This window comes from Elephantulus edwardii, unplaced genomic scaffold (assembly GCF_000299155.1).
Source record: "Elephantulus edwardii isolate Elephantulus edwardi_28Jun2011 unplaced genomic scaffold, EleEdw1.0 scaffold00121, whole genome shotgun sequence".
Classification (NCBI taxonomy): Eukaryota; Metazoa; Chordata; class Mammalia; order Macroscelidea; family Macroscelididae; genus Elephantulus; species Elephantulus edwardii.
The window spans coordinates 2,907,786-2,928,234 of record NW_006399871.1 but is presented as its reverse complement, the minus strand read 5'-3'; the positions used below and the strand labels follow the sequence as shown (position 1 = coordinate 2,928,234).

General features: G+C 45.7%; 1 protein-coding gene across 1 annotated transcript in view; it reads right to left on the bottom strand.

Moving 5' to 3' along the window:
• The window catches only part of MAP4 (microtubule-associated protein 4), a 119,159-nt gene that overhangs the window by 2,975 nt on the left and 95,735 nt on the right, over positions 1–20,449 (bottom strand). Inside the window, exons 10-17 of the mRNA XM_006893031.1 lie at positions 17,429–17,529; positions 16,347–16,562; positions 12,423–12,615; positions 11,633–11,692; positions 11,223–11,515; positions 9,660–9,773; positions 7,954–8,046; positions 2,166–2,247 (exon numbers count right to left, since the gene is read on the bottom strand). Coding sequence (XP_006893093.1) covers positions 2,166–2,247; positions 7,954–8,046; positions 9,660–9,773; positions 11,223–11,515; positions 11,633–11,692; positions 12,423–12,615; positions 16,347–16,562; positions 17,429–17,529 — 1,152 coding nt within the window. The remainder of the gene's footprint in view (positions 1–2,165; positions 2,248–7,953; positions 8,047–9,659; positions 9,774–11,222; positions 11,516–11,632; positions 11,693–12,422; positions 12,616–16,346; positions 16,563–17,428; positions 17,530–20,449) is intronic.

Sequence of the window (20,449 nt, the reverse complement as noted above, 5' to 3'; positions counted from 1 at the left end):
GCGCCTGAGGAGCAAGGAGGTGGCACGGGAGCACGGATGGTATGACAGGGCTACCTTCCCTCAGAGTCGAGTCTCTTTCTGTTCAGCAGAGGGAAGGCTGTTACCAGCACCCCACTTCCATGGCCTGTCTGATTCCCAGCACACAGCAGCCAACCAGGCTCAGGTAAACCCACCCAAGAATGAGCCCCCAATGGGCCTGCCCCTCACCCCCGTGCAATGACAGTATGTCTTGGGGGGGAACTCAGAAGGCAATGGGGTGCTCATGAATCTTGTCATAGTCCTTGTCTTAAAGCTGCTGAAATGAGGCTGGAAAAAAAACACTCCCCAAATCACCCAGCTGCTGGTGGAGCTAGTGACTGAAGGGGCAGGATGTGAATACAGCCTGTCTGAGCCCCTTAACAGAATCACACAGTAGACAGAGGGAGGAAAGGGCGATGCAGCTGGGGGTCGTGGGCCTGCACACGGGTAGCCCTGGGCCTGTGGGCAGACAAGGTGCTGAGCAAAGGTGGGCCCAGCCCCTGAGCCGCTGGCTCCGTGGAGAAGGAGGCGACCTCTACACAAGGAACAAAAAAAAAAAGACATATGAGGTTCCAAGCTCTGGAACAGAGCACAGAGTCCCAGATGTCCTGGTTCCTTGAGCGGCATCCTGTCCCAGGCCCGGAAGCTTGGCTTCCCTGGTGATCTCTCCCGTCCTCTGCTCACACTGCAAACCTCACCACACTCTTGTGTTCATGTGTCCAACACAGACTTCAGCCAAAAATTAGACTTTTAAGTCACTTAGCGTTACTAGGGCAGTGGGTATCTCACAAGAGTGGAAAGCTGACATCCCCAGAGAAGAACCGTACAACCAGACACTAAGGTGTGAACCGGGACAATGGGAATTACTGTATATAATGTTACTGTATTACAGAAAAGGCTTCCAATTACTGAAAATAATAGACAATTTCCCCTGAAAATAAGGTACAGGTGCTTAAAACAAAAAGGCACTCAAGTCAATTCTGACCCAGGGACCCTCATCAGGTTTCTGAGGCTTAAATCGTCACAATAAGAGACTGCCCACTTTTTCTCCTTAGACTGGCTGATGGATTAGAACTGCTGACTCTTCAGCTAATGTAATGCAATATACAAATACGTAGCTGATATCCAAACACTGAATGGACTGTTAATAAAACAAAAAGGGGAGAAACCTCAAAAGTTCAGGGTCAAACAGCTTTAATCTTTCAAACAGAATACATTTAAAAAACAGATTGAAACACTTTACTGAAAGGGGTGGGTATTTCTTTGCCTTGACCTTATTATGGTGTCTGACACTCTGAGATGTCAGTGTCCTCAATGGTTCAGTGCCAATTCTCTGTTCTTAAATATGTTACAGATTCAGGGATCAGGACACACAAGGCTACTGAGGTCACAGCCAAGGTCTGAGTGCAGTCTCTGCTCAGAGGCCTCTGTGAGATTATGTTGCTGGAAGAAAGCGCCACTTGGCTACAGATAGAAGATCCTGTCCATGGGCCTGGCAGGAGATGCTTCAGCACCAGGGAGCCCCTTCTGCGCCTGAATCTGACAGGCAAATAAATCCTAAATACCACCCTCCTCAGGTTCGGTCCACACGCCACACCACACACAGAATGCCTATTTAAGGCTGTGGAAAGGGCAGCTTTTCCCTGCCTCCTTTGCCTCCCATCCCCTCCTCCCACTGGTGCTACTGCCTTGCTCTACGGAGAGGGGGTCTGTAGCTGTCCCATCAGAAGGCCTTGTCTCCCACCATCCTTCCCAACTGACATGCCACTGGATACATTCTAAAGTGTTCACTGGGTACATTCCAAAACCTTAATCAACCAGTGGCACCTTGGTCTGAGTGGGTCCTCCTGGTACCTGACATCAAGTGGGTGGTGAGTATTCATGAATGCACGTTTTGGAAATGGACACTCCCCACACCTTCCTCTTGGTACACCTTTCCTCTCATCTCAGCCAGAACTTCACTGACTCTCCCATCGGGTAACTTTTACTAATTATTCTTCCTCCAACTAAGATGCATCTCGACCCTCGCTCTGTGCAGACTGCTGCTCCTACACTGTGTTCTGGCTGCTGGGAGGCAGATCTTTGAATACTGTGGAATGATTAAAGTGGGGAACAAAACCCTCCTCAGCCAAAGTCAGGCCGCTCACCAGGCTTGTGCTTGATGTTAGCCTTGGAACCACATTTGGAAGAGACCTTCGAGATGTCCACTTTCTTGTTTTGAATCTGAACCTGAGGGAAAACACAAAGAAATGATTACCTCAAAGACAGATAATCAGGACCAAATCTTTATGACATTATAGAATCTTCTCCATGTTCTAGTTTATTATTTCCCTTTGTAGCCCCTCTTGTCTGTCCAAGGTCAGGGTGATCTCCCCAAGTGTCAAAAAGAGCCTCTGCAACATCCCAGCCTGGCTTTTGCTTCAGACCACCGTCTCCAGCCACAGCAGAAACATCCCAGCCTGGCTTTAGCTTCAGAGCACTGTCTCCAGCCACAGCAGTGCGGCCAGGCCTTGCTCAGCCCCCTTTGCATGCCGGCGTGCGTGCCTTCTTCACATGTGTGTTACTCCCAGTGTTCTACGTCTTCCTGAATGCTGGCTTTGCCTCACACTCACCCCTAAAATTCTTGCCCAGAGAAAATCTGGAATAACATTTTGGCATATTTCTTACCAGTCTTTTAAACGCCCTTTCCCCACCATGGTTGAGGTCACTGCCATGCATATCTAAACGATTTTGTAATCCTCTTTAAACCACATTGTAAAAAGCATTTTCTCTGTAAAATTCTGCCATGAAACAGCCACATAACACTTTATCCTATAATATGAACCCAACCACATTCCCAATACTGAGTTCATTCTCAATTTTTCACTGTTAGCAACATGACCGCAAAAAAACATCTTTAGGAATAAATGTTGGCAATTCATGACTCCTACAGGCAGCGTGCCCAGAAATGCAGTCACCCAGTCAGAGTCGGGCTGCTTTAAGGTTCTTCAAAAACACTGCCGAACTGCTTTCCAGAAAAGCCCGTTTCCAGAAAACTGCTTACTAGACAGCTCCACCAGCACAGCTGATGTGTCTCATCCACCCGCCCTACACTGTGTATTCTTGTTAAAGGAAAAATAAAAATCCTAACTACACGTACAGAAAACATGGTCTTTGTGAATACTAACTTTCCCCCAAATGCTTAGTGATCATTCTCAATGCCACTTCACCCTCCTAAGAGCGCCCCCCCCCCACAAGCCAGTAGGAAAAGCAGCACTGTGACTGAGAGGGGGCACCCCAGGCCCTCCTTGCAGAGGTATGCCTCATGCGCCCTTCCAACTGCAGGCCCCTCACAGGGTCTTCTGCCAAGGTGACCTGCGGCCTGTACTTGGCGAATAATCCACACAATGAAATGCTTTTTAAGATTATGAACAGAAAAAGATATCATTTGTGGGATTTGGTTGTTTTTTTTAAGTGGCCAATGAAGCCCTGCCTGTGGGTCAGCCACGCTGCTTTAGTGGGGTTTGTCACAGTGCTGCTAAATGGCTATCTTCTATGTTGTCATGTGCTGGAACAGAAATACCCAGAGGGAGTGGCTGTGAAGAACAGGGAACCTTCTACTTCAGGAGCTCCAGGTCTGAATGCAGGTCGTGGCTCTGGGGGAGGTCTTTCCCTGTCTATTCCAGTTCCCAGTGAGCCTCCTTGTCTACCTTCCTATGTTGGCTTTGTGGGTGTCTTTAAGTTTAGGATCCACCCTACTTTAGGTGAGACCGCTTATTAACACATAACAAAAGAAAAAAAAAACATATAACAAAGAAAAGTTACTTCCAAATGAAGTTGTATCCACAAATACGAATTCAATATCTAAGGGGACAGACGTGGTGTCTCCTGGTTTTTTTGATTCCTGCTTGCAGCATAAGGCTCGGCACGGTATCACCCTAACAGTCAGCTGCGCAAAGCCATCCTCCTTGGCTCTGAGCCTCTCAGCTCATGCTATTCTCCAGTCTAGAAGGACCCCTACCTCACTCATCCTGCCTCCTTCAAGGCTCAGCTCAAAGGCTGCCTTCTCCAAAGCCTTGCCTGGCTCCAGCTTCAACCCCTCTCCTCCTCACACCATCACTAATTACGCAGTCATTGCTTGGTGTGCTCCATGATCATTTACGTAGGATTCCGTATACAGTGAACACTTGGCTGGTGCTGCGGAAACGACAGTGAGAACTAAAGTGCCCACTTTGTCTCATCTTTCCAACGAAGCTACAATTCTCCCTAGCCAGGGTAAGGGTCTTCCCCCACCTCCTTCATGTGCACAGTTTATCCCTCACATATCCTCAACATGAAAGCAATTTCTGATACAATGTAGGCAATCCCTGAATATACATTGATTGGGGGCGCAATTCCCCGCCACAGAACCAAGAGTAAACGCTGGACCTCGGGTCTGTTTTACTTCACAAATACAGTTCTATTCCAGTGAAGAAATAAAGGAAGTGAGAAATAATGCATATGAATTTTATAAACTTTGTATGTAAACCAGTATAAAATATTTTTTTAAAAAAGAATGGATTAATAAATGAATCTAATTAAAAAAGAAAAAGAATGAAGGAAGGACAGTGCTTGAGACTCTCCATTCTCCACTTCTAATGAAAATGACAACAGCTTCCAACAGAGGTGGCCGACAGAGAGGGACGCAGAGCAACGAGACATCACCTGCCTGACAGAAAAACTGCCCTTCCTATGAAATAGTCTCCCCACATGGAAGGGCAACACAAAACAAAGCAAAATCCCTGAATCAACTCACAGAAAACTGAGGGGCAAAGGACTACGATAAATGAAACCGTGGAGATACAATCAGAAAACTGGAGGTGCCAGGGCAAACCAACCAGTCTATTCAGGAAAACCGCTAGGAAGGGAGCAGGGTAGAAGGCTTATGGAGGAAAAGAAACTTGAAGATTGAAAGGAATCACATACACTATTACCAATTACAGGTTAAGAGCCTTATTTGGATCCTGATTCAAATAAGAAAAGCTGTCTAACATTTGAGTAGAGGTGTGCAGGTATTTGAAAGAGTCTTTATCTTTCTGACTTATGTGGTTATACTGCAGGTGAAAAAATGTACATGAGTGTGGCTTCCAAACACCCAGGGAAGGGTGTTTTCACATGGAGAAAAGAACAGTCATCAAGCAATAACTGACACTGGGAGTCTGGCTTATCAAATTCATTTCACTATTTCTTCTACCTCTGGCATATGCTGGAACATTTCCTAATTAAGTTCTAAGATGCCTAGCTGTGCTCCATTAGATTAACGGCATCCACCGCTGAAGCTATCTCTCTGGTCTGACATGCAGAGGCCGCTGCAGTCTGCTTCCTGACATGGCCCATTCCCCCTGCTCTGCTCCAGCCTCAGGGGGCCAAGCGCTGCTTTGTGAGCTGAGGATGTGCACCTTCCAGGGCCAGCACACATGTCCCCTTAGCAAAACCTGCTGAAATGACACTGAGAGCTCTCAGAATCTACTACATACATGTATCCTCACAAGGGTGAAACGGAACCAGAATGGCTACTAAAGTTTGCACTGGGCCCCGCCACAGAAGTAGCTGCTGTGTGGCCTAAAGAACACACCGCTCTCCAAGCTCTGCTGCCCTTCTCCTGGCCCTTAGAAGTCGAGTCTCCTTATGTATGAGGATGTGGAAAGGTAAGGGTGGGCCTGTTCTTACCTGTTCTGTTTGCAAAGCATGCCATTTTTAATGGGTCTTTTTTTTTCCTCCCCTTATTATGTACCATCAAATCAGATCCAACCAGTACAAGAGACTGACCCTCCTTCTCCAGCAGAGCATCAGGTGGATTCAAACTGCATACCTTCAAGATTACAGCGCAGCTTCTTGCCAGTAGGCCATCAGAGCTCCCTCAACACGCTATTTTTTTTTACTTTGGTACAATCAATAATTTATTAATTTCAAATACCTTTTATAAGAAACACAAATGTCAACTTAACACATAGACCTCACTTGATGGGCTACACAAGAATCAGATTGGTTACATCTGTGGAAGGAATCACTGGAGGAGCTCAATTCCAGCTGTGAAAATTAGGCCAGGTGCAGACTGTGGAACAGACCATTAACTACTCATATTCAAGTCCAAACCAAAGCTAGAGGAAATGAAAATAAATCCACAAGAACCAAAATTTGGCCTTGAGTCTATCCCACCTGAATTTAAAAACCATCTCAGGAAAGGGTTTGAGGCCTTGAACACTAATGAACAAAGACCAGAAGAGCTGTAGGAAGATATCAAGAATATCATGGAGAATGCAAAAGGTTATTAAAAAACAAAGCGAGAATAAAAGACCAAGATGGATGCCAGAATAGGCTCTGAATATTGAATTAGAATGCTGCGAAATCAAAGCAAAGGGAAGAAATCAGGACTTAAGGAGATGAACAGAAGATTTCAAAGGGCAGACTGAGAAGACAAAGCAAAGCATTATAATGAAAAGTTCAAAGAGCTAGAGTCAGAAAATCAGAAGGGATTAACTGACCTGGTATTTTTTAACTGCATGTTTACTTAGGGTACCAAGCCGGTCCGAGCAAGGCGGCTGCTGCTCTACAATCACTTCTTTCCCCCTGGAAACACTGCTCTAAGTGGCTTCCTAATGTTGTACTGATAGAACAGGAATACTTTTTAGAAAGGAGAGTCTCTTTGACTTCAACAAATCTTGTCTGAAGTCATGTAGAGGCAGAGTGGCAAGACCACAGTAGGTAATCAATAGTGATGCCAATATTTCAAAGGTACTTTGCTACACTGGACAATACAGAGAAATTAATTTCCATGTCACACTCACAAGAGAGCACTAAAAAAACCTGTTTACATTCCGTTTCCACCCAAACCAATAACCACGAAAAGTTAGGGCTGCATCCTGAGCCACCTCCGACATTGACTGCCTTTAAAAGCTTCCTTCACCTCAGCTGGTCACACTCTGGGCACCCTAATGTCAGTGGTCATCAACTACCAAGTAGGCCAGGCACACTTCTGCTGCTTACGGAGCCCCCAAGTGCAAAGGGGGAACAGTTTGCTCACACACCAGGAAAGGCCACTGGCATGACTGGAGAGGGATGCAGTGCAGGAAGAGATTTCAGTAGGGCAAGAAAGGACTGCAGTGCAACAACCGGGGGTGGGAGTGGATCTTTAAGTCATGGGCAGAATGGCCTGGCTACCAATGAGAGCCGACTGGGCCATCAGAACGTGCCAGAAGGGAACTCTCCTTTGACATGGACTGCTCTGTCAGCTGCTCTCACCCGGGTCCCAGACACAGATTTTAGGGAGAGCACAAAATAGCAGAAGGATTGTTACATGGAAGAGGGAAGGAACAAAAATAAGAAAAAAGGGAAGGGGAGAAAGGTCTAGATACATAAAGGAGCAAAATTAGAAAATGGGACAATGTAAAGAGAAAGGGGGGAGCAGAAAGATAAGGAAAAGCCAAGGAAGTGTAGAGGAGGCACTGATTCATTCTCTGACTCTACAGTAACAGGGATTCAGAGACGAGTATTGGACACGTGTGGACTTCTCTCTGAGCAGGGACCAGCAGCAATGACACAGGGGAGGTGGGCACGTCCCAGCCAGGAGCTGTGGATCCTCAGGTACCTCTCCTGCTGCGGGAGCCTCCGCAATGGTTCCACATTGATCCCTATGAGCGACGTGAGACACGTTAGCAGGCCTGCTGCTGACCACTGCCCTTCGTCCGGTTATGCAATATAGTTAGAGGGCCGAAAGCTTCCCACCACAGGGCTCAGAGGGTGGTAAGTGGGCGGCCACAGGCTGATGTTTGGGGCTCACCAGAAACACCTGGTGTAGAAATCTTTGTGCATTTACATCTCCTCTCAGTTCCTGGACTGCTCGTCAGTCCAGGCAGGAGGCCCTCTCCCCAGCAGTGAGCTGTGCCTTCCACACTCCCGTCCGGAGCTCATACTTACATTGCCACCTCCAGGGACATGCTTAATATTGTCCTTGGAACCACACTTGGACTGAATATGGCTGTAGTTCACTTTTTTGGAGACTATCTGGACCTGGAATGTTAAGAGAACAGAAAAAAAAACAAAAAACAAAACAAAACAAAAACAACACAAGAGGAAAGGGCTGGTTAGAACCGACACAGGGCAGAGCAGTAAGTCCACACACGACCACGATGACCAACAAGAGTTAGAACTCCACCCCCACCTTCAGCGGAGCTGGTGTGGAAAGCACAGGAGGAGTCGGAAGGAGCACCAGAGAGAGTGAAGACGGACAAACAACACAATGACAGAAGCAGATGGTGCCCGGGGGGCCCACAAGCACCGTCAAGGCCCTGTTCCTTGGGTGCTGAGCTGGGACACGCTGTCCTGTGCTTCCTCTTGTTGGGTCCCTAGGACACCAGCCTCAACAGCCGGGGCCTGGCATTGTTATAGCCAGCCAGATCCAATGCTGGAAACAAAGGCTGCTCTGAGAATCACTGGGGGCAGCTGGCTAATGAGGCACAGATCTGATACCAATGGGAAGACAGGGTCATTACTCAGATACAAATGCAAATGAGTCAGAGAGGCTGCTGGGACTGCTGTGTGCAATCTCGAGCCCACATCAAACCTTGGACACCAGCGGGAGCTCCGGCCACAGGCTGGGCAGCTGCCACACTGCTACATGGAGCCCAGAACTTTAGTCGTGTTAATACAACTTTTCCAAGCTGAATCACGTGCCTCCAGGCCAGAACACAATGGAGTGTAACTCAAAGGTCCATGGTATGTGAGCCATGGCTCCCTCTGTCATTGATCAACACGAAGGCGAGGACTAGAAGGGTCTAGAACAAAGAATTCTTGTTGGGCATTCTCAAGCATGTGAAAAGCTTCCTGCTGCTGCTGCTGCAGACTTAAGGCCATTTTTTAATTAGTGCAGCCTCCCACAGAACAGAGAAATCCACCCACAGAAACTCTAACCATGCACCTCATTTCCTGCCTCCTTTACCATGTCAGTGATGCATAAATAAGCAGCATCCACTTGCCAGCATGCCCTGCTCTGAGCCACAGACCCACAGTCCATACCCACTAGCCACAGTGTACCTTCCTCCTCCGCTGCTGCAACAACAGCTCAGGGAAGATGGTATTTGTATCTACAGCAAGCGAGAGAGGCCTGGCTTCAAAGTGTGATTTGATTTCTAGCTTACCACTGTCTTAAACGCAGTGGTCAAATACCTTTACTGCTGCAATCCATGCACTAGGTGGGTTTCTGCTGGGAATTAACGCTTCACCTTCACTAAGAGGAGACCTGTGAAGTCAGGACAAATGAAGCTGTCTCTATACCCAGCAGCTCTGTGAGAGGACGTTTCCAGCTACCCTTGAGGGAGTAGGGCTCCAGGTGCTGGAGGAATGCCACTTAGCCCTACGTCTATGTCACCAAGAAGAGGAGGGGGCGTGTTTCATCCAACTGAACAGTACTCTGCAAAAGGGTCGCTGCATTGACTCTGTAACATTCAGGGATTCAAATGAAATTCCTTTCTCATGGTTGAATCATCAAACACAAAAGAGGGAACACTAGGGAGGAAAAGCTAGATAAAAACAGGGGGAAAGTGTTGGAAGGGAAAGCAGTTCAGGCTGGAAGAGTATTTTACCATCTTTTACCTTTAAAAGGTAAAAGTCTAGACAGAACTCACTTTCCCAGTAGGCTGTTTCTGTGGACTGGCAGTGGGGCCGGCTGTTTTAGGGGCTGCATTAGGTTCAGGCTTTCCAGCTGCAGCAGCTGCCTCTGTTTTTTTCTCTACTTTGGCCTGGATGGAGATAAAGGGAGGGAGGGCAAATTCAACCAAGGGGAGAAAAGAGCCCAAACACCAAGTAGAGGAGGAGGCAGCACAGATTTGAGTCCAGGTCAGCATAGAAGCAGCAGCAGGCTCCCCTGCTCAAGAGAAAAACACACCCTCCCCAGGCTGGGCTCAGCTAGACAGTCTCGAACAGAGGATCACAGGAGAGAGGGGCAAGAAGCCAGAGTCCCGAGACACAGGCAGAGAACAAGCACCATTCAGAGAAAAGGTACAGGGAGGGCCGATAAGACTAAGGTAGTCACTGTCATCTGAGAGAGTGCTGGGGAAGGATATAATTTTCAAATCACACCGAGCATCAGCACAGACATTCTCAAACGCCCCCAGAGAGCAGCTGTGGTCCTGAAGATGCAGAACAGATGGAAAACGCTGCAGCCCTCAGACACACTGACAGAGCACTTGCCTACCAAGACCTGTAAATTCTGCAACATGAAAGCATCAGGAGATGCTAGGCCGTCACCATCACAGCCCACAAGGCCTGGCGGATACACCCGGGCCAGGATCTTAACAAAGCAGCATTGTTTCTGTCCGCACTGCGACTGGATTCCAGCTGACCACCCGTGTCTTCCAGTACTAATAGGATTCTGCTGCAGTTTTGTCTCACCTTGATTTTTTTTTTAATCAGCTCTGGATTAAAGCGATTTAAGAGAGTGTGTGTGTGGTTATGGGAGTCGAGATGGCTTAAATTTTACAGAATGATGTCAGAGATGAGCAGTGACTTACAGAGAGGGAGCAGGGATTTGCAGAAAGACCTTCACCGACACCATTCAGACTGAGTGAATCCCATAGCTGCTGAAAGTTAAGAATTTTGAGGCACAGAAAACTGGCATATCCTTCAGGAGAAGCGCTGTGGCCAGGTGCCCTTCTCTCCACTGCCACACGCACACTGTGCAGTTCTTTGTTTAGTAAATTAGAGGCTCACAGCGAGTCGTCTGGCCACAAGAGGTCACCCTAGTTCTTTGTCAGAGGTTCTACCAACACACTGAGATTGAGCTGTGGAAGACTGCACTTCTACCTCTCCAACATTCACAGTGATGAGTAAAAACAGTGAAGATAGTTTCATAGTCTCTCTCCAGCATCCCTCATCCCTGCTCAATCTCAGAGACCTCCTCTGTTTTGAAAAGCAGACGAACCCTGTTGCCTCTGAACAAAAACATAAGCCTAAGACGCAACTTTCAGCTTTAGCCAATAAGAGATAGCTCAGCCCGCCCTCTTCCTGTTGCTAGGACCTGAAGTTGACCATAGAGCCCAGGCTGAATGTCTAAACAGAATCAGAAGTCATGACTTTCCCTCTTCTGTGGGTTAGTGTGACAGCTGGGAGATGCCTGGGGAACAGGATTGGAGTTGGCAGAGAAGAAGCAGGGGTGAGCATGCCAAGGACCTCAAGCTCCTGGGACCCACCCGGCCTCCTCCAGGCTGATGTTTGATGTTTTCTGTGGAGCCAATCTTCGAGCGGACATTCTTCAAATCAGGGGTGGAAGTACTGGTACCCAGACGGCTCTGACTGAGGGCAGAGGAACTGGGCTTGGCTGGCACAGGCTTCTTGTCTTTGGGGGCCATCACGGAGGTCCGAGGAGCCATAGGGGTGGACTTGACTCGGCTGGGAGCCATTCCTGCTGGGGGTGTTGGCCCAGTTGAAGTGGTATTTTTCTTCACAGAAGTGGCAGAGGTACTCTTTGGGCGACTCAAGTCAGCTGTAAAGGTAAAAGTGAGAAATGACAAACGAACCAGGGGATCAGAGCCAAAGGAAACCTTAAAGATGCAGAAAAGAAGGGGTTTATGTCAGGGCTCTACAGAGAACAAAATGTTACCTGACGCAGACTTTGCAGCCACCTTCTTGACGTCTGGAAGTTTCCCCTCAGTCTTGACAGCTGCACAACAGAAATTCACTTTTAACAAACTGACCCACTGTACGTCTCATCAATGCTGAGATTTCTGAGTACCCTCTTTGAGGTACTTTGAGCAGGGAACTGTGCTAAGTCTCTGTAACAGAGCAGTAAAGTGGGCAGCCTTTCAGTACCGATGCTGAGGCTTCTGGAGCATGTAAAGCCAGACAGGACATCCACACCCCTGCATATTATGCCTTCTACCTGGCTTCAGACTGCTGGGATGGGCTCTTGTGTATCAGCAAGTGTGAGGATGGTGCAGGACAGACAAGGTTCAGATCTTTTGTTCATAGGGTCTTTATGAGTCATAGTCGACTTGATGGCACCTAACTACAACAACAACAACTTGGCTTTCAAAGTAGGTTGTCACTACAGATCTGTGGAACTCAGCTGCCTGTTTCTTGTCATCATGCAAGTCCATGGCACACTGTGGGGTCAAAAGGAAAGGCATGGTACATTCTACCTGGGAGTTCAGGAGTCTCCTTCACTCAAGATTATTCTGAACACAAAGAATTGTTAGGTTTGCACAGAGCCTCTAGGCTTGTTACATGATCACTCATTAGCTGCCATCGTCAGTATACCCCACTAAGGGCTGGTTCACAGGCCGACCTGCACAGCTGTCTGTGAGGCTGACTGGAGCTAAGGGTGCTGTGAAGCTAACGCTCTTCCTCCCTCACCTCCAGTTCCCATGGAGGGAAGGGAGGACAATACTCACAAGCAGGCCTCTTGTGCAGAGGCATGGGGGAGCTCCTACTGCTTGGCACAGCTGATGTGGGAGTGCTCGATGATGCAGCCTTCGAAACCGTCAGGACCGTCTGGGTGCTCTTAGAGCCAGGTCTGGTGGCTGGGGCCGAGGCTGGCTTGGATAGCGAAGTTCGCTTCTCAGTAACCTTTGCCTCTGTAACAGGCTGGTAACAGAGAAGATGGAGTGAGAGCTGTGGGTCAGCCACAGAGATGCTTCCATGAAGGCATGCAACGGAGAGCAGAGGCACTGTGGGGCTGGGCAGTTACTGACAGGAAAATAGATAAGGTTCTCAGATCAAAGTTTTTCAGACAGAAGGAAAATTGGCTATACAGGGTTTTGTGTAAGAATCAGGACACAGAAACAGCCACTAAGAATGAACAGCCAATAATATCACAGCCTCAGGATCTATCATACGAAAAACCAGTGTATTCCACCAAAAAAAGGCGGACTCCTCGCCATCAAGCCAGGATGACTCTTAGCTGAACCTGCACATGGGTTTCCCAGGCTGTATACTGCACGGAGGAGACTGCTCAGCTTTCTCCAAGAGCCACTGGGGTATGCAAACTGCCAGGGAGGCACAGGCTCTGGGTAAGCAGCGCAACGCTCTACAGACTATTTTTTTAAATTTTTTATTTTATTATTTTGTGTGTGTGTACCGTCACATCAGATCTGACTGGTACAGGAGGAGATCGCCCCTCCTTCTCCAGCAGAGCATCTGGTGGATTCAAACTGTGTTCCTCTCGGACTGCAGTGCAGCTTCTTGCCACTAGGCCACCAGAACTCCCTACAGACTATTTTTAATACAATATAATGTATCAGAGAGATTTATCTGCATTTACTAAACAACCTAAAAAAACCCAAACCAAACCCACTGCCATGAAGCCAATGCATTAAACAAACAAACAAAAATTCAATTCAGTCAAAACTAGTCATTTTTGGGGCCCCAAAATACCCCCAGTGACTCCTGATCAGGACGGCCCTGGCTATGGATGAGCGCAGGGGCCACAGTCAGAATTCTGTCCTCGAGCCTCAATCTTGCCTACTTGCACAGTGTATTTCAGAGCAAATCACCAAGTCTCCCTGAGCTCTATTTCCTTGTGTGGAAAGGAGGATACACCAGGGCACAGGAAGTCTCTCATGGCATGGAAATGACGTGAGGAGGCAGGCAGAGGCACAAGCCTGACCTGCAGTGAGGATGGGTGAGCATGGCTCTCAAAGCGATGGGCAGAATGCAGACAGAAAACATGAAAGCAATGGGTAGATGAATGGCATCTGGGCTTTACGAATCCCTCTTCTGTGAAAGCAGAAAATGCTTCCAGGTATTTAAGGAGGGACGGGACAAATGTAGGCTGGTTTCCACAGGAACAGGGAATGAGAACACACTTTGATAAGCACATGTGCCATGTCCCTCCAAACAGACGAGGGGATCCAGCTTTTCACTCCGAGAAAAACTGCCACACTAGGGGTGATCGGGATATTGCCTCAAAAGGAAAATTAGTTAACGAAGAGCTCTAGATTGAGGGGGGGGGCTTCCAGTGAAATAAACTCTGCAAAGGCCGGATGATGACCATTACCACAAGTGGAGGAGATGACCGAAAGGACCATGAAGCTGGAGTCTGGGCAATGGTTCGCTTGGTTCTGCAGAGAACATGCCACAGGATTTTGTACAGAAGTGACTGCCTCAGAATGTGAAGACTAAACTCTAGGGGTCTGACTCTTCAAACCCTCCTTACTAAGATGATTCAAAATAATGTAGCACGATCGCATTAGCCCACTAGTACTAGTAATACTGACAAACCGTTAGAAAAACTGACTTGGGCTGCAACTCTTCAACTGTCAGTTTTCTCAGCCAACATCTCTTCTAAGTAGAGTCACTGATGCTTTCCAGTTCTACTTTGTTCTATGCCAGAATCACAGATCTATGATTCTGGCATAGAACAAGAATCTTTTCCTTTTATAAGCTTTCCCCAACATATTATAGAAGGATGTGAAGAAATTTGATTAGATCTCAGTTTCTCTCAATCTCTCAAAATGCTCTGATCTATTTCTTATCTAAAAGCCAAACAATAGCAAAGATGGTAATGCTGCTGCCCTCTCTCCATCAGCTATCTGAACGCTGCCAGAGTTCGATTAGAGACTAACAAATTAATTCTAGTTCTGTTACTCATGTTACAAAATGCCTATGAATGACTGAACGGTATTACAAGGTGACGCTGTTCCCTGTAGTCCCTCACCCCCTCTATGCCCCACTAGTAGCTCTCGTCACCCTCCCTCTGTTGGTGTTCTCTGTCTTCTTCTTCAAAGAAACTGCTTTCTTTCTAAGGATCAAGAAAAGAAGTAGCCTTGGTAAAAGAGCATTGGCTAGAAACCTTTAGGCGATGCCATCATTCCTAGTCCACATAATTTCTCAGTTCTTTGGGCAGGGTTTCAGCCCTGACTACATTCCCAGGTGCCATTAGTTCAGTTAAGATCAAGTTAAAACATTGAAATTTTAATTTGGGAAACTATCTCCCAAGAAAAGAATTAAGAAGAAACATTAGGCCAATCTGAGGCATCCATAGCTATTTGCTCAGCATACAGATTGACTAGGTATGAAAAAGGTAAACAATTCTGACACACACTTTCCTGATTTTAAACCATGCAGAATCCCACTGTTCTGTTCCATTAAATCTTGATTCACATACAAGTTCCATGTACATATACAATTAAGTGTTCTGAGATTCTCATTGTCCTCAGTTTTATCCATCATTCATTATAAGTGGTCAAGAAATCTAAAGATGTGTTTCATTGGAAAAAGTCAATATCAAGGACCTCTTTAAAGTGGTAAAGAGCAAGGATATCAGTTTAAAGATTAAGGTATACCTGGTATAAACTATGCTTTTCAATTGCTTTATATACATGTGCAAGTTAGACAATGAAAAGGTAGAAGAAAAAATGATGCCTTTGTATTTTGGGGGAAGAATATTGGATATTCCATTGACTGTAGAAAGAGCAAACAAATCTGTCTTGAAGGAGTACAATCAACATGCCCTTTAGAGGCAAGGATGGTGCCACTTCACCTCACATACTGTCAGGAGGGGCCAGTCCCTGGGAAAAGACATGAGGTTGGGAAAGGTGGAGGGTCGGAGAAAGAAAGGAGGACCACTGAAAAGATGGACCGAGAGTGTCTGTGACAGTGGACTTGAGCATAGCAGAGAGCGTCAAGACGGCACAGGGTCCGGATGAACTGTTCAGGGGGTCACCATGAACTGGAGTCGACTGAACAGTACCTAACAAGAACAATAAAGGTCCTTCAATAAAGCAAGAAGACAAATCTGGGACAGCTATTATGGAAAGCAGCCACAGCCTCGCTCACCATCCCCTCCTGGAACAATCCCGTAAAGCTAATGCTGCTCCAAGTGGGACTCGTTTCTGGGCAACAAGGAAAAGTGTGGGTGACCTAGAAAGCCAGGAAACTTCAGAAAGAGCCCACTCAGAGGAGTCTACTACCAAAACTAAAGGCAATCATGTGACGCCGGACGCTGGCTGAGACAAACGGGAAAAGCAACAGGAATGGGTAAAACTCACGTACACAGCAAGAATGAAGAGGAAGACAAAGAAATGAATCCGGTGTGGAAATCATCCCCAAATTTTCATAGTATGGGGACTAAGAGTAAGCATTTAAACAGGTGAAGAATTTAGGGAAGAGTTAGGAGGAGAAACGAGACAGAACAGTGCCACTAAACAGGGCAGGGAAGGGAAAAAGGTAGAAAAGGGCTCTGCTGTGTGGCTGCCCCCACATGAACGCCAACCATCCTTTCCTTTACCTCCTTCCAATTTCAACAGTTACAAAGCCTGTTCACGTGGCCTCAGAGAGGAGAGCCTTCTCGGGACAGTACACAGGTGACTGCTTACCTTTGGCTTCCCGTCTCTTGACGATAAGGTGGAAGGCCGGGCAGGAGCAGCAGCAGGGCGTTTGGGAGGGGCAGCTGGCACTGAGCCGGAAGCAAGGCTCATGGGTTTTTTATTTGACCCACCAGGGGTGGTGGGTGCCAGCTGTTTAGGGCTAGGAGCGGACTGTGCTTTGGTTTTCGATGTTGAAGTCTTTGCAGGATGAATGGTGGCCAAAGGCTTTAAGTTGATTTGTTGGTTGGTTTTTTGGTGGTGGTTTTATTTTTAAAAGGTCAACATCAAACACACAAACAAGAATAAAAAGAAAATTAAAAAAAAAGGCATAAATTGCACAATTCAAAGTAAAAATATAAGCAATGAGGATAGATGCAACTGAAAATTAGCACTTCTTTCTTCTGAGTTCAGTAAACAGTAGGATGAAATCAAGAGAATAATAAGAGATTTACAGAATATTTCTTAATAGCAGTGTCCCTGTAGTTTGGCATTTCAAGATTTAAAATGACTAATAGCTTTAAATGACTTAAATTTTAAAAGTTTAACTTTTGGTGGCTACACTAAATGTGTAAAGAAAAAAAAAGCCAACAAAAAACCCAAAGCAAATCCTAGACTTCAGTAGGTAATTAACCTATTATTACTTGTGCCTCACTGGGGCAATAGTAACGTCCTGTGGTTTTAAGACCACACGAAAAAGTGGCATTTGAAGTACAAAATACTGTCTCAAGCCGCAATCCATCTTAAAGATCTGCCTTCCTTTTTCATGAATATGGATTTCAGAATAAATTTCAGAATAGCTCTTCAATCACCCTTTTTCTTAAAGGGAAGCAAACTCAGCTTCAGCAGCAGAGCTTATCGACAAGTATTCAAGATAATAGGCTCACTGGCAGAGATTTTTAAGGTGCAGGTTAGGAGATATCTATATTTTTGATCAGGAGTATAAAATATTTGCTGAGGTGATTCAAACTTGAGAAAAGACCTACTACAGCTCAGAAAAAAGAAATTTCATTCACGACTCAAGCAGTAGCAGAAGATAGTATGTTTTTAAAAATTCGAGTTGTCAGAAGATGCCCCACCACTCAGGCACCTACCTTTGTTTTCTTCTCTGGGCTTGGTGGGAGCTCCTTATTTGGAGGGGCAGTGATGTCATTTCCGGTCACACTCACAGGAGGCCGCCCTTCCTCTGGCTTGGCTATACCAAAAAGATTGAGGGGAAAGAATTATGCTCAGCAATTGTCCTTCATACCTAGCTCAAAAAAGGCAAGCAGAGCAGACACACACTACACAGTAGCACTGCCATCTGAATAAACGCGCAGGGCTGCTGCTGCTGAAACGTGGACAGGACTCCCAAGTTCTCCTCATTGGAAAGGAGGAGAGTTTTAGATTCCAGCCATCAGGGAGCCTGTCCCTGTGGAGAAGCAACCTAAATGGAGTTTACACAAATGATCAATGAAAAAAAAACGGCTCTTGAACTTTAGTTTCCCTTCCCTGGAGACCAGTAAAGGGGTTCTGTCACCCAATCACTATCTGGAACATACAAAGGACAAAGACCTCCTCTAGCAAAGTCTATCTCTTGGAATAAAGGCTTTGGAGAGGTGGAGTTAGGGCCAGAAGATCAGCCAACGTCCTCCCTTCACTTCCTTTCCCTGTAAAGCACCATTTTATGAAGGATGTGAGATTACACTGATCCAGTTCTCACAGTGACCCAGATTCCCAACAAAGCTGAGGGGACCCATGAAACACAGCAGTTACCAAGGGCCAGCACTGCTGTCCGCGGCCCAAGCTGTGCCCAACAATGCCACTGTCAGCAAGTCGTGCTTTCTGAAAGATTACACCTAAAAGTATTAAAATTCCACCTTGAAGGGAAATATTTAACTAGGCCATGAAATCCGGAAGCCACAAAACTTTTGAATATGAAAAACTCCAAGTGTGGCTAAAAACAAAATGTCCCAAACCAAAAATTCTCTCCAAAAACTTTAAGAAAAGCAAAAGGGCAAATGAAAAAGGTATGTGTGTGTGTGTGTGTGTGTGTGTGGGTGTGGGGAGTGAAATTCCTATAAGAGACAACTAGCTTATTAGAAAAGTTTATATTAAAATCATATAAAGAAGTGCTACAAATCAAACAACAAAATGGCCAAGAATCCACCAGATAAATGGACCAAGGAACACTAGCGTAAGTTCAAAGAAAGTAACCACTATAAATATGAAAAGAAGTCCAATCTTGAGTATAGGAAGAGAAATGAAAATAAAACCACATGGAGATGCCATATTTAACCTATTTTCAAAAGCCCTTAAGTTTGAAAATAACTGTCAGGGACAATATGGGGAGCTCCACCACTGGTAGGTGTGTGGACTGGCACAACCCATGTGCGGGGCAAAGAAAACAGATAAATTACAACCCAGGAACTCAGCTTCTAGAAACAGAGCTTAAGATACATATTTTTACATATGCTAATGTGAAAGTTATGTCAACACATCATTGTTTCTAGAAGTAACAGACTGAGAGGATCCAGAAGCCTAATAGCAAATCAGGTATCACTGGAATCCCTGAATCAGAGAGAAGGGGGGGAGGGGAACCATGAAGAATTCTTTAATGAATGCCACAGAAAGAACAATGTCAAAGTATTATAGGGGGTAGAGGAGATAGTGTAGAACCACATGTCCACAACAGAGGCTGGGAGGAGAAATTATATTTTCATCACAAATAAAGTACTTCTAGAGGCATTTAAACAAACCTTATGGAAGGATCATGATGAAATCAAACAACGGTTACATACATTTTGTGGGGAGAGGGGAGGACGAGACAAAATTGGCAGAAGATAAACCAAGCCATAACGTAGACTTTAACCCACAGGCGGCAGATTTAAAAGGCTCCAAGTTTTGCAAGTGGAGAAGGCTCATCTTTCCCTGGACTTGAACCACCAACCTTTTGTTGCAGAACATTATGCACCGCCATGTCCTTCACTTTGCCTCTCTCAGTGTTGACACTTTGCATAATTCTAACCCCATCTCCTAAATTTCCCACAGAACACAGCACAAGTGCCCCACAGAGATTCCAATGCTATATCCTCATAGACACACACAGCAACATCTTACCCTGACAGAATGGTTACTGAGTTTGAACCACTGACCTGTGGTTAACAGGGAAGTGACCTTAATCATTGAACCACTAGTGCATTCCTACATTAACTCTGATACGTCATACTCTACTGACATGAAGAGTGAGTGTATGACCATGACCTTGTTATGAAATACGAGCATGGATTATTGAGATGTGTACCGTGTTAATTTTCATGACAGTCTTTGTACGGTTTCTAACGACGGTCTCATACAGAGTAGTGGATATGAAGTCTGAGGGAGCAGTACTCTGCTCTGTTGTGGACACTCTCTGAGTCACAGTCAGCTTGGGGCATCTACCAACAACTACTTAGTTACATTATCTATCTTCAGAGAACATATTTGGATCTTACGAATTTTATTTTTTTTTTCACACTTGTTGTATGCCAGTTGAACTGGATCTGCCTGGCACAGGAGACAGACCCTCCTTCTCCAGTGGGGCATCCAGATCGTATCAATTTTGAAAATTTAGTGAGGCAGGATATAAGCTGGTGAATGTGTCATGGATTCTCATATGTCTGTGTATTCTCCTTATGTTACAAAATGTCAATTAGATTTTGTTGTTTGAGTAAATTCTTATTTATCTGCACAAATATTTAGTCTAATAACATGTAGAAATCAACAACTATGGATTTGTTTGATTTTCCTTTTAGCTCTGTTTTTTTTTTTTTTTAGTTTTTTTTTTTTTAGCTCTGTTTTTGTTTCACATACTTTGTAGTTGTCTGACTGACATTCCGTTGACAATGTCTGTCATTTGACATTTACATTTAACAGTGCTGAGACTTTTTGGTGGCGTGATTCTTTGTTCCTTGCTCTGGTCTTAGTCTACTTTGTCTGATACTAATATAACTACTCCTGATTTATAAAAATTATTGTTAAAATACTACTTTTCATATTCTTTTCCTTTCAAATGACCTATTTCTTTATGGTTGAGATGAGTTTCCTATAGCTAAAATTTAGAAGGAGAATTGATGCCTTTGAGCTGTGGTGCTGGA